Source organism: Corvus kubaryi, unplaced genomic scaffold, assembly GCF_017639235.1.
Source record: "Corvus kubaryi isolate FWS band 111438036 unplaced genomic scaffold, C.kubaryi_AGA036_p1.0 37341, whole genome shotgun sequence".
Lineage (NCBI taxonomy): Eukaryota > Metazoa > Chordata > Aves > Passeriformes > Corvidae > Corvus > Corvus kubaryi.
The window spans coordinates 5,171,523-5,187,596 of NW_024581112.1; the positions used below are offsets into that span (position 1 = coordinate 5,171,523).

The 16,074-nt window shown below is 42.5% G+C and overlaps 2 protein-coding genes across 5 annotated transcripts in view; both read left to right on the forward strand.

Moving 5' to 3' along the window:
• The first annotated feature begins 833 nt into the window (after positions 1-833).
• METTL16 (methyltransferase 16, N6-methyladenosine) lies at positions 834-10,392 on the forward strand. The gene is made up of 9 exons (XM_042031697.1): positions 834-1,067; positions 1,153-1,352; positions 3,654-3,794; positions 4,810-4,925; positions 5,666-5,808; positions 7,044-7,113; positions 7,978-8,067; positions 8,976-9,149; positions 9,243-10,392. The coding sequence occupies exons 1-9, from the start codon at positions 940-942 to the stop codon at positions 9,852-9,854; spliced, it is 1,674 nt and encodes a 557-aa protein (XP_041887631.1). The 5' UTR covers positions 834-939; the 3' UTR covers positions 9,855-10,392.
• A 1,234-nt stretch (positions 10,393-11,626) lies between these two features.
• The window catches only part of POLQ (DNA polymerase theta), a 59,811-nt gene continuing 55,363 nt past the window's right edge, over positions 11,627-16,074 (forward strand). For all 4 annotated transcript variants that reach the window (XM_042031700.1, XM_042031701.1, XM_042031703.1 and 1 more), the window contains exons 1-2: positions 11,627-11,822; positions 15,393-15,575. In XM_042031700.1, coding sequence (XP_041887634.1) covers positions 11,627-11,822; positions 15,393-15,575 — 379 coding nt within the window. The remainder of the gene's footprint in view (positions 11,823-15,392; positions 15,576-16,074) is intronic.

Genomic DNA, 16,074 nt, shown 5'->3' on the forward strand with positions numbered 1-16,074 from the left:
CAGAGAATGCTGAAGACCCTTTCACGGTAATGAAGGCAACTTGGGTGGGTAATGTATGTGAAGATGGGAGTGGAGGCTCCTCGTGCTGCTGCCTCTGAGCCTGGACACAGCAGCCACCAGAAAAATGCAACTCTTTATGTAATTTCATTCATCTTTATTACTCATTGAGTATCTAATGCTGAAGCGATGATGTCTGTAGATAGAACATTTACATTGTAACTGTACTGCATCCAGCTCTGGTCCCCCAACATAAGGAGGACATGGAACAGTTAGAGCAAGTCCATTGGAGGCCACGAGGCGGACAAGAGGACTGGGCCACCTCCTGAAGGAAGACAGGCTAGGAAATTGGGTCTGTTCATCCTGGAGAAGGTTCTGTGGAGACCTCCCAGCAAGCTTCCGGTATCTGAAGGGGGCTGCAGAGAAGCTGGAGAGGGACTCTTGGTCACTGTAGTGATAGGACAAGAAGGAAAATGCAAGAGGGAAAATTTAGGATGGATATATTCTTTACGGTGTGGGTGGTGAGGCACTGGCACGGGTTGCTCGCGGAGGCTGTGGATGGCGCAGCCCTGGCAGCGTCCAAGGCCAGGCTGGATGAGGTTTTCAGCAGCCTGGTCCAGTGGGAGGTGTCCCTGCCCATGGTAGCGGGGTTGGGACTAGATGATCTCTAGGGTCCCTTCTAACCCATGACATTCCAGGATTCTATGGACGCACGGTAGTCACTCCTCCGCCTCAGCAGTCGAGCGTCCCTCGCCGCGGCGGCGGGCGATGGCCCGAGCGGGGCGGTGCCACCCCCCTCCGTCCGCCGCTCCTTGGAACGGCCCGCGGGGCCGCGGTGCGCGCCGGGAGCGGAGCGGGCCGGGCCGGCGCGCGGGGGTGCGGCCGTGATCCCGCGCCGCGTTCCCGCCGCTCCCGGCACATCCCGGCCCGGCCCGGCCCGACATGGCCCTCAACAAGTCCATGCACGCCCGCAACCGCTACAAGGACAAGCCGCCCGACTTCGCCTACCTGGCCGGCAAGTACCCCGAGTTCCAGCAGCACGTGCAGACCACCCTGGCGGGCAGGGTGAGGTACGGCCGGGGCGGGATGGGGCGGGTGGGTGCCCCTGTGTGTCCGCCCCCCGGCGCCCATGAAAGCTCTGCGTGTGCCTTTCAGCCTGAATTTCAAGGATCCGGAGGCCGTGAGGGCTCTGACATGCACCCTCTTGAAAGAGGATTTCGGGCTGAAGATCGACATCCCCGTGGAAAGGCTCATTCCTACCGTCCCCTTGAGGCTCAACTACATCCACTGGGTGGAGGATCTCATCGGCCACCAGGATGCTGAGAAGCAAACCCTGAGGCGAGGCATTGACATAGGTACTCGACACAGCTAAATATTTAATTCCTTATTTACCGTCAGCGGCAGTAGCAGATACAATTTGTTGCGCATCCACAGAAAAACGTCAAGTTTGAGAAACAAAGAGATCTGATCTATGCTCGCGGTGGTGAAAGGCAGTCTGAGCTCCACCGGTGTTCATTTGCCTCCTGGGTGGGCAGGATTTCTCCGCACAAACGCAAGAGCAGTCATGGGAGGCAATTATTTGGCTTTTCAGGGCCTTGAACCCCCTTGAGTGCAGCTTTCTGTGGTATACAAAAATTTTGCTTCTAAAAATGCAGGCAAAAATGTGATTCTAAAATAATTAAAAAGTGTTTCTTCTCAGTGTTCTAACTAGCAAATTATGTTTCGTTGCTAATTTGTTAATTTGGCTTTTGGATGTCTGCACCAGAGGGTTTGTGTGTTGCATAGCAATATTTTTTAGTATTCCACTTAATAACTTTTATAGGTCTATTTGGCAGGCAAATGACCTGTCCTTTCTAAACTTCGATTTTTATTTTAATTTATTTCAATGTAGTTATATTCGCAAGCTGAATTTTAAAAGAGGCTTAATTAGAAACCAGGGCAAATGCTAGCTAAGCTGTGTTTTGGTTGTAGATGGTCAAAGATTTCTTGTTTATTATTGGAAACAAAATGTCTTTTAAGCTGGACGAAGCATCAGCAGATGGATGATATGGTCCAGTATAGTTGTTCACTTTCAGTCTGGATTATTTGGTAATATCAGGACAGTATCTAGATTAGACAGCAGATAAATGTAAACAGTCAGCAGAGATGTGAATTTGTAAGATGTACACTGATGGCCATAATTTGGTTTTCATTAGAAATAAAAAAAAAAAGGCAAGCTCTGTAAGAGCTTCCACACACAAATAATAAAATTGGCATTTGGATTCAGAAACTTTGGTTATTCTTTATGAATTATTTAAAAGGCACCAGTGATAGTACATTTGAGTTTAGTTCACATCTTTTATTTTGTCAATAAAATCTTTTACAGTTTCAAAGTCTTGATTTCAAAGACTGTTCTGTGCTGAAGAATGAAATTGAGAGAAGCTGGAATTTCCTTTCTAACTTGTTTTAATGCTTGATATTAAAACTTTAAAGTTACTGACTTCCTCAAAGCTGGGGTTCAGGAATCTTTCTGTGCCAGATTTTACGTTTCTGTTTATTTGGTATTTGCTGTCATTACTTTTTGTAGTGAAATTTGTTGTTCTGAAATTTACTGACTTGCATTTTTAGCTGGAGTTATGCTGGATACCAGGTTTGTATCATCACATGGTGTGTCCACAGCTGCTTTCCTCTATAACTTTTAAATTTCTTAGTCATCTTCTACGCCTTTTATATTAGTTTTCATTTTTGAAAATTATTTCTATGAACTTTGTCACGGTAGGTGGCTGGGTAGAAGAGACAGATCCTTTATGTCCTCCACATACTGCAGAATCTTCAGTTTGAGTTTGCATGGGCTTTGATATTCCAGCTTTGGAAAAGCAGTAAGCTATCCAAGGGGGACTTGACAGAAGTGCTGGAAATAACCCCTTGCTGTTGTGTACTGACAGATGAAGTTATTGATGTTTCAGTAAATCAGTATAACAGGTTCTTGACATGTCTAAACTCAAGTTTTGTGGTGGTGGGATATCTTTCCCTTTTCTTGTATCCATTCCCTTTAAGCCTAAATTTGATTGTCATTGATAATTTGATCACCTAGATATGCCATAATTATCTTCTGCTGGCATCTCTCTCTCTTTTAGCAAGTTTTCATCTATCTGTCTACCTTTTTTGGTATCTTAATTGACACTTAGGTTTCTTTTATAGTTTTGGACATTAGACAAAGACAGTCTGGTGGAACAGAATTTTTTTGTGGTTGTTGTATGCATCAAAGTAAATTATTTATGAGAGATGATAGAAAAATTCAGAAGAGAAATTTATTTGTGGTAGGGTTTTGTTATATTAAAGCCAGAATGTATTTGGCTTCCTGTATGTAAATTAACCACTGTCATATAGAAGAAAAATAGCTTAAACTAAAGTTGATAGTTTACTAGAAAAATTATTACAGATTATTAAATTCTTTATCTTATTAAAAGTGCATATTTGACAATGCTGTTTTTCAAATTACAAAAATAAAGTTCACTAAAGAAGTGAGTAGTAGATGATCAGTAATTTTCTTGAAATTTCTTGATCGCTATCTTGAAGTTAGTTCTTTTTGGTGTAATAAGTACGCAGTTAACAGCCACAGTGTGTGTAACAACAGAGATTTATTTTGCCTTTTTTGTGGATTTTCACTTCTGCAGGGACAGGGGCTTCTTGTATATACCCATTACTTGGAGCAACTTTGAATGGCTGGTATTTCCTTGCAACAGAAGTGGATGACATGTGCTTCAATTATGCCAAGAAGAACGTGGAACAGAATAACTTGTCTGATCTTATAAAAGGTACAATGTAATAAGGTATTTAATAGCATACGAATGTTGTGACATACTTCTGCCATGTTCAGTGGCATTTCAGAATGTACATTCCTTCCGAACAGGTGCTCAATTGTTTCTGACTGGTGCAGAATATTTGCTGAGGTCTGGGTATGCTTAAGCCAAACAGCCGCCTTGCCTAGCATGGGATGTGTGGATAAAGAAAAACTCGCCCTCATGAAAATCTGAAAGATCAACTTCGCCCTGGGGTGTTTTTATCTCTGTATTCCTTGTCTGTTACTGAAGTATTTCTTAGTGTTTGTACTCTTTATGCTGGTAGGAGACATGGAATGCTCCCCTTGGATAACTGCATGACACTTCCACAAAGGCGTACAGAGAGTTGTACAGAGAGTTCTTCGTCCTCACTTCTTGAGTGAAGTCCTGACACTGCCTGTGGTAGCAGTGCCAGTATGCCAGATGTGGTCTAGGAATGAGCTTGGAAAATTTTCTGTAGGAACTCAATGCAGTAAAATCCATTTATGAGCTCTGAAATGAAAACTTTTGGAAGCATCCTTTTGAACAACATGTCTTAGTCTGTTGTCCATGTCAGTCTTCAAGATCCAGAACTTGATGCGGAGAACAATGAGAGTTTTCTGTTACTGCTGCCACTGATTTTTAATGGTGTGGTGGTGTTGCCATATACTGGAAAAGGAGCTGACAAAGGAACAGGCCTCATGTGAAGCTTTAGTGCTTGTAGTTGAAAGGGCTTAAAGCACATGCGTGGTTGTATTGGAGAACGTGGCATAACTCAGGCAGTCCTTGTTGTTTAAAGAGATTCATGTGGTTCTGCTGCTGGGTATAAACATACAGGCTGTTTGTATGCTAATTCTTAACCTGAAATCTTTATATCCATGGTGATACTTGTTACATCTCTTTTGTAGAAGGCATTGTTTAGAGAGTACAGGTTTTATACAATGTATAATGTATATAGCATGTTAAATAAAATACGAAGTTCCTTACTGACCAAATTCACTTCTTCTAATAGTGGTTAAGGTACCACAGAAGACTCTTCTAATGGATGCACTGAAAGAAGAATCTGAGATCATTTATGATTTCTGCATGTGCAACCCCCCCTTTTTTGCCAACCAGTTGGAAGCGAAGGTAACAAACTGGATGTTGTATGTACTTCAGTAGTCAGTGGGAAGGTAGCAACAATTTAACCTCTTGACGTGGGGAAGGTTGAGTGGAAAATCCCAAATCATTATGAAATAACATTTAAGTCTTCTCCCTCGTCATCCCCTAGACCCTAAAGGAGTTTTGAAAACTTAACTGTTACCCTTCCTAAAGTGGACGATGAGCTGTAGCATTCTTTCACAAGTTCTTACTGTCCTAGAAAATTAGTTTGGAAGGTAGACAGCTAGTAAATCTGAAATCAGATGCCTGCTGCATAACAGTAGTACAGAGGAATTAGTTCCTGGAATTTTGCATAACTGTGTTTTTCATTTCCTTAGTGATGTAGACGGTATCATACAGGTCTTGCAATACCCACTGAATCTAGTCAGAAATGTATAATACAGGGCAGTAGAAAAAAGGTTTAAGATTTAATTAAACACTATACATTGTAATTGCACAGATGCACTTAGCATGTCTTACATGTATTGGAACCACATATTTCATATTAGCAGGATCCTAATGTGTGACAAGTAGGTTTGAGATTGTAGCGAATTCACTCTGATACGTTTGTTTTGAATGGATCTTTGTTATCCATGGTTCTGATGGGGGAAGGCTAAGTAGAGGTGGTGGTGCTTGCTACCCACTAAGACTAAAATAGGAAGCAATGTACAAAGCAGCATAACATTTCATTAAATGTTCATGTCAAATGTTTTTGGGTTTTAATCCAGGGAGTTAATTCTCGAAATCCGCGGCGTCCTCCTCCCAGTTCTGTAAATACAGGAGGGATCACAGAAATCATGGCTGAGGGAGGAGAACTAGAATTTGTCAAAAGAATTATTCATGATAGTCTCCAACTTAAAAAGAGGTTACGGTAAGTGTTCTTTTCCAGTTAAAAAACCCCAAACTAACACCTTTTATCTTCATCTTTGGCAGAAGTCATGCAAAAATGGTATTTTTAGTATCGCTATGGTCCAGTGATAACTGTTCAGTTTGTTTGATGATACTTACACATCAAATTGTTCCCGAGCAGCAATTAGAAGTTATTGCTGGAGTTATTTAAAGGCAGGAAACAAAAAAAGCCTATACAACCGACACTTGTATCTTGCAGCAAATTAGCATATGTACCTGATAGAGACAGGTCAGGGTTCATTCTTAAGGGCTTTTGGGATGAAAGAGGTTTTATGACATAGCCTAAAAATTTCTCTTTTCCTGGCTGAATTTTGGTAGCTTGCAGCTTTGCCTGCTAAGGGACACTGTTGTACTGAATGCTGTCTTGGGTGAACATAAGCTGCAATAAAAAGCATAGTGAGACATTCTTTTGAACAACATAAACAGATGGCACATCTGCAGTTTTCTGATCAGCAGGCTTTTACTCCCCCAGTGTTGGACAAAACTGTCCTTTAATAACTGGGAGATCTTAAATTTTGTACTTCAATACGTTGTATTTATGATTAAACTTTTTTGGATCCAGTCATCAAAAAGTATGGAAGATGGGGTTGTAGAGCTCGAATAATAATTCAGATGAAAAATTTAATGTAAAGTAATGTTTGGAGATTCTGAAGATGTGGATAGGCTTCACTAGAAGTAGGAAAATAGCTTTCTTTCTTTTTTTTTTTTTTTGCCTGATTGTTTCCTCATGAAATATGTGTTATGTGATAGAAACCTGGATAAGATATGAATGAGCACAAATGTTAGTCAGTATGTCTGTTACTTGCCAATAGTTGGTTATTTCTTTTTATTCTGATTCATTCTCCAAAAAAAGTGGAGAAGTTGAAACAAATTCTTGTAAGGTGTAACATCTTCCCCATAACTGAAGTCACTCTTTGAAACAAGATTCCTGGTTGTTGGGGTGTTGTCTCAATAATACTCCTAATGTATTTCCTAAAAGCTCAAAAAGATTTCCCTGTCCAGTCTGTCTTTGGACCTTCTGTTCTGAATTTTGCTGTACTATGTCCTAGTCACTGTTTAAGTGTGATTTTTGTTGTTGTTTTGGTTTTAAATCTCCTATTGTTTTTGCAGCTTTCTGATCCAAGTAGTTCTTACTGATAGCTGTCATTTTCAGTTGATCTCTACTTGTAAAATGCTTTTTTAATGTGTGCTTTGCAGGTGGTACAGTTGCATGTTGGGGAAGAAATGCAGTTTAGCACCACTGAAGGAAGAACTTCGAATCCAGGGGGTGAGTTTGCATAGAGTCCATATATATCTTGCCTGTGTTCTATACAGTATATAGTATGCTTCAATGCATGTGGGTAGTTATTGTTGAATTGTTTTACTGAGTTTTTATTACAAAAAGGGACTGCAGTTCCTTGTTAGGGAAACAATTGAAGTTTAACTATTGTATATTCAAACCTGACCAGGAAGTAGCAATTATCGTCTCCAAATTTTTGTCTTTAACACATGTTGGAGCATGTCTTCGTAATAAAAGATTCAGAGTTTCTGCTTTAAAGTAGCCTTAACAAGGTTGTAGTAAAAAAAAAAAGAACAAGAACAACAAAAAAATCTAGCTTTCTTTCCTCTTAGCTCACATGAAATCTAGCAATTTGGTTGATAAAAGAAACAGTAACATGATTTAAGTGGCAGTGTTGTTGTTCTGTTTGTGTTGAATTCTGGCATCAAGTAAAATGGAACTTTGTGCTACTATTCGCATTAAAGAGGGCTGTGCAAAGGACTTTTTGGTGGCTTTCTGGAGGAAGCATACTCTTCACTAATTCCCATACAAAGAAAATAATTGTGAGTTCTGGCCTTGTGTATAGTGGAAGGAAAGAGAATGCGTGGTGAAATAAATTTCCAGAAAGATGAATTGCCAAAAGCAGATGCTGAGCTAGACACAAAATTTCAAGTATCTGATTTCCTTTGTCCTTGAGCTGTCGGTACGTCTGTCTTAGTAAAGCGAGTGGAGTGAGAGAGGGCCCTGACACCTCTGAGGCATGTCAGAAAGAATCTCCATTTGTGTCATGAGAAAATATGCTTTGTTTGAAAATGTGTGCAGTAAAACAATATTGTTTATTAATCTGAAATAATGTATTGCTTCTTTGCATAGGTTCCTAAAGTCACTCATACTGAATTCTGTCAGGGACGCACCATGAGATGGGCACTGGCGTGGAGTTTCTATGATGATGTACAAGTACCTGTAAGTAGCTTAATTCTGGTTTGCTTGTGATTTTCTGTGCCTCTTACTTGAGGAAGGGGCTAATGAGCTATAACTGCTGTGATACAAACTGTTCTTCTTCAGACTGGAATATTGGATGTGCTGGGCTGTATGGACAGCGGAATTTCTTAGATGGCTGCCAGTCTGTTAGCAGTTGTGATATGTGATTCATGAGTGACCCTTGCTGAGGGTGGAAAAAGGAAGCCATTGTAGGAACTTCCTGTGGGTTTCAGTGAAAATAAGGATCATTTGTAACATACCTCAAATAGCAGTTTAGTAGTAATAAAAATACGCTAAGTTGGGGCTGGATTTGAATTTAAACTTCTCTCTGAGAACTCAGTTTTAATTTAACATGTGGATTCTGTTACCAAATAGGTATGACCACGTCTAACTCAGACTTGCCTACATCAATGTAAGTGGAGCTTGTTCACCTTAAATGTGAGCCAGTTACTTTTTTGGATCTGGATGTTTGTATATTTGAATATAGGTATAGACAATAACCAGTCTTAAGGAAGATGCGAGGAAACCTTCAGTGCACTTGGATCAAAATGTGGATATTGGCAGCTGGCCTCTGTTTCCAAGAGCAGCCACATTTTCTTAGCTCATGGAGAGCTAATAGTTTGAAGGAACCAATGAAGCTTTTTGCCTGATACCTGAAGATAAACTCCCTCTGTCCATCAGGCTAGCATAAAGTGCATGATCCTTTTAGCTGGTTTGAGTCTAAAACTCCTGGGGGTGAAATGAAACACGGGCCATGTGAATGACTGCCTAGTGGTGTACATTACACTCTTAATCCTCGTGTTTTATGGAATCACAGTCTTCTGAGTACACAAGTCACCCCACTAAATACTGCATAGTCTTGTAATTGTTTTCTTTCTTTCTTCTTCTAGTCACCTCCCTCTAAAAGAAGAAAATTAGAGAAACCACGAAAACCAATTACATTCATGGTTTTGGCTTCTACAGTCAAAGAGTTATCCACCAAAGCTGCAGCTATGGGCTGGGATGCTGTAGAAGCTATTGCTGTGGTTAGAGCCTGGGTAGAGAAGATTCTCACTGATCTGAAGGTACAGTATAAAGTGTTAGATGTTAAAACAATGTCCTAATTGAAAGCATAACTGTGAGAGGATTGTATGAAATTCTGCTGTTTTCTGCAATAGGTTCAGCATAAACGTGTTCCCTGTGGAAAAGATGAAATTAGCCTCTTTGTGACTGCCATTGAAAACTCCTGGATTCATTTGAGGAGAAAGAAAAGAGAGAGAATAAGGCAATTACGAGAACTTCCTCGAGCTTCTGAAGATATTCTGCAAGCAATGGAGGAGGAAAAGAACAGCCAGAAGAGTGTGAGCAACAACTCGGACTGTGAAAACCCCAAGACTGATGACTCTGAAATGGGGTTTATGGCACCTGATGAGGATGTGCAGATGATGGCAGGAGATGAGCTACCAGAGGAATCTGCTGCCAAAGAACAACACAGTGATCCTGTGAAGGAGATGGAAGCAAAGCAGGGAGAAACATCACTTGGCAAAGGCTCTGGTGATGCAAAGGAGGAACCTTGCCCTTCAGAGGAAGCTAGCAATCTGACAGTGGAAAAAGAGCAAAGCCCTAAAGAAACTAGTGGGGGTTTTCTCTTCAAGTGTTTAATGAATGTGAAGAAAGAAGGAAATGATGTAGTAGTAGAAATGCACTGGGTTGAAGGACAGAACAGAGACTTGATGAACCAGCTGTGCACATACTTACGGAACCAAATTCTTCGACTGGTTGCTAGTTAGCTCTTTTTCCTACTTTGGTAAAGTAGGTCTGTCCTCAAATTTTGTAAACTATTTTTAATGAATTAAAAATTTCAGACAGCAAAACCTGGTTTTTCCCCCTTAAAAAAAGAGTAGAATGAAGATAGATGTCTCCTTTAATATTTTAAATAGCTTTTTCAAAGATGTGAGAAGGACATGAAATGATGAGGAAGTAATAGATTTCATACTGCAGTTGTAAAACTACATGTTGAAGTGAAACATGTCTATGCTGTGAGCATTTTAAATATCAGCAGTGCTTATTCTGGTCTTTTTCTGGCATAATAGAATTATATATTGTTACTAAGTAGAAATATTTCCTGAGTTATTTTCTTCAATATTTTTTTCAGTACTAGTACAGGAAACGGTTAGTGTGCAGTGGGAATTGTTTTCTGCAGCAGGGAGTCTGTAGCAGAGTATGCCTCTCTTCCTTTTAATGTATCTAACTTTTGGTCGACAGAGTAGCAGAATGGATACATTCTCTAAGTATCAATTCATTAAAATAATCACTTTAGGAAAAATGTGTGTGTTGTATTTGTCTAGTGCTTGGGCTTTGAAACACAGAAGGGCCTACTGTTAGCATCTGGTTTTGTAAACGTGAACAATGAAAGAAGCTTTTTAAGCTGCTTGATTTAAAGAGGATTAAAATATGTTGACTCCTCCATTAGACCATCCCTTGCACTTGCTCAGATATAATTGTCTGAAATGACAGCAGTGTTCTTAAACAATTTTGCTTCCATTTAATCTTAAGAGATTGCTTTAATGACAGCAATGAGAGCACATGCTCTTCTGCAGGACACAGATGAGTACAGAAGCATTAGGTTTTTCCAAAGGAGGACATCTGGAATGAAGACAGTTGCTTCCACTCCCCTAGTCCTATTTATCACTGGCTGTTTTCCAAGTGTTTCTGGGCCAATGACCTGTTCCTGCGAGAAGAGAGGGACATGGGTCTTGGATGCCTCAGAGAGGGTATTTGAGCTTATGAGCACTGGTCCTGCTTCCTGTGAAGTCAGCCTCCTGAGCTGTGATCCTTTTTTCTGAAGAGAGATAGAGAACATGGAGAGCTTTTCTGAGAGAGTGGTGTAAGTGTGTGCATTACCCAAAATAAAGCAGTGGTGGCCAGAAGGAAATAACTGTGTATATTCATGCTCCTGGAACTGCTTTCAGTGTTCACCCTTTGCTGACCTTATTTTTGGAAAGATCAATATGTTTTCTTCAGTTGAAATTAAAAACAACTTAGAAAAGCCTTATTTTTTTTTGATATAACGCTTCTTAGCACTTCTGTGGGTGATGGACAAAGACATGCATTTTTTGGGTACTGCAAAATTTTCATAGAACGCCTGATAGTCATGTTCCTGAGGAGAGGTTAAACCAGTCCTACTCTTTTAGAATCTGTAACAGCTGTTTTGGCGTCAGAGCCATTAGAACCAGCAAACGAGGCTGTTTGTCCTTTGTGCCCTCCCCTGTTTATTGTTTCAGCTCTGCACGGTAAGCCTTGTTTTGTTGAAGCAGACCCCGTTACCTTCATTAATTATCTCAGCCTTTCACCGGTACAACGCGAGAACCGCACGCGTACCGCACGCTCGGAGCGCTGCGTAAGCACTGACCGGTGTTTTTACAAAGACAACCCGTACTCCGCAGTGGCCGCGACCTTCGGGCGGGCCGGCTTGCCCGGTTCCCGGCCGTTCCCGGTTCCCGGCCGTTCCCCGCTCCCGCCGGGGCCGCCCTCCCGGCGGCCGGGGCGGGGCCGGGTTTGAATGGCGCGGCGGGAAGATGGCGGCGGCACCACCGTCACGCCGAGCGCTGCCGCCGCGACCGCGGCTGAGGGCATCCGCGGCGGCAGCTGCCGCAGGGCGGGGCGGGCTGTGCCGCCCGGCCCCGCCGCTCCCCGCCGCGCTGTGCTGAGCCCCCCGCCCGGCCTCGACCTCTCCCTGCGCGGCAGCGGCTCGGCAGGTACTGGCCCGGGAGAGCGCAGCCCTTCTTCCTCCCTTCCCCTTCTCTCCCTTCCCCGCCTTCCCGTCGGTCGTGCAGCGCGGCGAGTCGGGACGTGCTGGGCGAGGGGGAGCGGGGCTGCCCCGGGGGGCACCGGGGCGCTGCTGGAAGGGGCCGGAGACCCTCCGAGCCTCTGCGGGCGCGGGGCCTTGGCCCCGGGAGCGGCGCTGCTCGGGCCGCGCTTCGCCCCTTCCTTTCTCCCTCGAGGGCAGTGGCTGCAGCCGAGATACGTGCTAGTGTTGTTAGCAGGGTGGGGATCGAAGGATTTTCCTGCACTATTCGCTGTGTAGTTGAGGAAGACAATAAGAAAATGTGAATTCTGTGCACACTTCTGAGATGGGGGCATTCTCCGTGTCTTGTAACAGTGGGCCTTATCCTTGGCTTGGCCTCTAGGTGCTGCCATAGTACAACAATCGCTATAGTCTGTTCTCTTTGGTATGCCGGGCAAGGTTTGTTTACCTACATTGTTAAATTGATTCAAGAGTACGTAATAGAATACAGAAGAAGTATTCACAATATACTTCTTTATGCCATCTACAAGATTTGATATAAACATCTTGTGGCAAGGTGTCATATCAAGTGGTCCTGCTGGCAGACAGAGCTACTTAAAGTGATGCTTCTGGATGCCACACATACATTTTACCAGCTTATTGTGCTCTTGAATCAAGAGAGAAATCAAGACGTATACAGCATCGAGATTGTATACAACATCTAAAATCAAGATATTTACATTGCACCTTGCAGTTTCATCTCTTTTGTGATTTTTTTTCTGTAACTTTTTAAAGCATTTACATCTGTCAGTCTCTTCTCCAGTCATGTCACATCTTCTCACTGATGTGATTATGTTCTGCAAGATACAATTTCATGTCAATTTCTGCAAATGGAGCAGAAAATGTACACATTTACACAGTCAGCTTCCCAAAGACAGTTCAGTAAGCTGCACTCTTGTAGTCAGCTGGCCCCACAATCTGGAATGGTTTTCTTTCTGATAAACCTAATACCCAATGCTTCTAACCAACAATTCGTATCTTCCTAATTTTGACTGTTTCTTAGCATTGTGTTAGTAGATAAAAAAAAAAGATTAGTGTCACAGGTATATTTCTGTACACAGATCTCTAAGCCACAAGTTTTCAAACACATGTTCAGTTCTCATCTGTTCTTCAAACAGCGGAATCACGTAATCCTTTACTCGTTCCACCTTTTACATGAAGTTTGTTGGTTTTAACACTAGGGAAAAAGCTTAAGGTCCAATCACGTAGGGTTTTTTATGTTTCTGAATCCTAATTCTGCCATATTAGTCACTGTATTGGATTTGCATGGCAAGGGGGGACTGTAGGAGCGGCTTCTGTGAGAAGCTGCCAGAAGCTACCTCTGGCCAAGGCCATCAGCAACAGCAGTAGCACCCCTGGGATGATGTATTTAGGGAGGGGGGAAAAAAGCCTGTGCAATGGTAACTGCAGCTGGAGGAGCGAGAAGATGTGATGCAAACAGCCTGCAGACACCAAGGTTGGTGAAGAAGGAGTGGGAGGAGGTGCTCCAGGTGCTGGAGCAGAGATTCACCTGCAGCCTGTGGTGAGGACCATGGTGAGGCAGGTTGTCCTCATGCAGCCTGTGGAGGTCCATGGGGGAGCAGAGATCCACCTGCAGCCCCTGGAGGAGCCCATGCTGGAACAGGTGGATGCCCGAAGGAGGCGGTGGCCCTGTGGGAAGTCTGCATTGAAGCAGGCTCCTGGCAAGACCTGTGGAGAGAGGAGGCCATGCTGGAGCAAGTTTGCTGGCAGGACTTGAGACCCCGGGGGGGACCCACAGTGGAGCAGTTTGTGAAGAACTGCGGCCTGTGGGAGGTACTGCTGATGAAGAAGTTCATGGAGGACTGTTTCCAGTGAGAGGGACACCACGCTGGAGCAGGGGAAGAGTGTGAGGAACTCTCCTCTGAGGAGGAAGGAGTGGCAGAGACATTGTGTGATGAACTGACTGCAACCCCCATTCCCTGTTCCTCTCTCCTGCTGGTGGGAAAGAGGTAGAGAACATTGGGAGTACAGTTGAGCCTGAAAAGAAGGGAGGAGTAGGGGGTAGGTGTTTTTAAGATTTTAATTCTCATTATCGTACTCTGATTTGATTAGTGATAAATTAATTTTCCCCAAGTCAAGTGTTTTGCCTGTGATGGTAATTGGTGGGTGGTCTTTCCCTGTCCTTTTCATCACCCATGAGCCTTTCATTGTATTTTGTCTCCCTGTCGAGTGGAATGATTTTGGGTGGCGCCTGGTGTCCAGCCAGGGTCAACCCACCACAGTCACAGTTTAGGATGGGCTATTCTGGTCTCCTCTGAATTCCCCTTAGGAAGCCTGTTCTGCTTTGTAGCATATTTCTGTTCTCTCCTGATAGTGCTTAAATTTTTGTTTAGTATTTTATGGTACTTTGATTATACAAAGTGAAGCAAAGCTTTCAGAGCTAAGCTATATATCAAGTGTTTTTATGTATTTGTGTAGAGGAGACTGATCACGCAGCAGTGACAGCCTAGGTTGGGGTTAACTTCAAGGCAGCAGTTGAATTTTTTTGTGTGTTGAGAGAAAAAATGCTGGCTGCTTATGCAGGCTGGTATTGCTGATCTAGCCTGCCCTTATGCTGGCAACAATGGTGGGAAATTTCTTTTAGAAGTTTTTCTAAAATGAATGTATGAGTAGAAAAATGGGTACAATAGAGTCAGGACACATGATTACTTGGTTTTTATCTCAATTTGACAAGATCTTTCACAAAATGCTGTTACAGGAACTATATATTCATGGGTGATAGGGGAGGCATTACTGTGGATGAGAAACCTGAAAGGGACAAAACACTTGAGTTTTCTTAATGATTTGGAAAAAGGGAGGAGAAGGAGAGGGAGGAGGCAGTGTCTGTAGTCAGCACAAAGTTGTTTAGGGTTACTAAGACAAGAAATAATCATCAAGAAACTTAATTAAGCTAGAGGAACTGGCAGTATTGTGAAGATACTAATCGGTGTTAATAAACTGGAATATAACACACTGCACAGAGTAGCCTGAGCTGCTTGATTGGTTTATGTTGTGGTTTTCATTCATCTGTAAAACAAAAAACACTGGGCAGTTCTGTAATCAGTGAGAATTACTGAAATCTCAGCAGCAGTAATTTAAAAGGGAAATGGTGTGGGTGCGGACGAGATGGCAAATCCATTGTGATGCTGTTGCATTAATCCGTGCTGAAGCTCTGTTTGAGTATGTATTTGGTAATGGCTGCCCTGTCTCAAAAGCAAATACCAGGGCAAGAGTTTGGTAAAGGAATTAATCGAATGTGGAAAATCTTGTAGGAGGAAAAATTGGAAAAAAGATGTCAGAAGATAAGAAGAATGGTGAACCATCTGCACAAAATATTGAAAAATATAGGGCAGATAGTTATTGCCTTTTCTTGTAATACAGGAGTTTGTATAGAAGTTTAGGTGTATAACCTAAGTGACCTCAGATTCAAGGATGATACCTGACTTTTTAAATTTTTTTTTTTTATTTTTTCCTCCCAAAGGGCAATATCAGCAGGTAAATGTTCCTGAAGACCAAGCAGACAAATTGCTCCTTGCAAGCTGGGGTCTTCCCAAAGCAGTTCTGGAGAAATACCACAGTCTGGGAGTGGTGCAGATGTTTGAATGGCAAGCAGAATGCCTCATGCTTGGACAAGTTCTGGAAGGAAAGAACCTAGTTTACTCAGGTATGCGAACATCTGATAAAAACAGTCCCCCTAACTTTTCCACTGCCATTTACAAGGACATACTGGTGCTGAAGGATTCTGATCTGGCAGCTAGAAAGGTCAGGATCCTCTTCTGGAGACATCTTATTAAGATCTGTCCCATTGATGTACCTCAAACTTGACTTACTGGTCTCCTTTCCAGATGTGAAGAGAGGCTTTTTGCCCCATTTTCTCTGTTAAAGTTCCTTTAGAAATTGATTATTAGGAGTCAGCTAGTGGTGACTCTTTTATTACAGACTGTCTACTAGGAACTGAATGATAACTGCAATTGAAGATGCACATCTGAGAATATTATTTGCTATTAGTTTTTTTCAGTCCATTTATCGTTTCTCATCGCATATTGTGTGTGGGGTGTGTGTGCAGAAGGGGAAGTAATGCAGAAGGAGAAGTAAGACTGGTGGACTAGGAATCTGTAGGAAATGACAGTTGGTTGTCTACCCTTCATGGGAAAAAGGTTCTA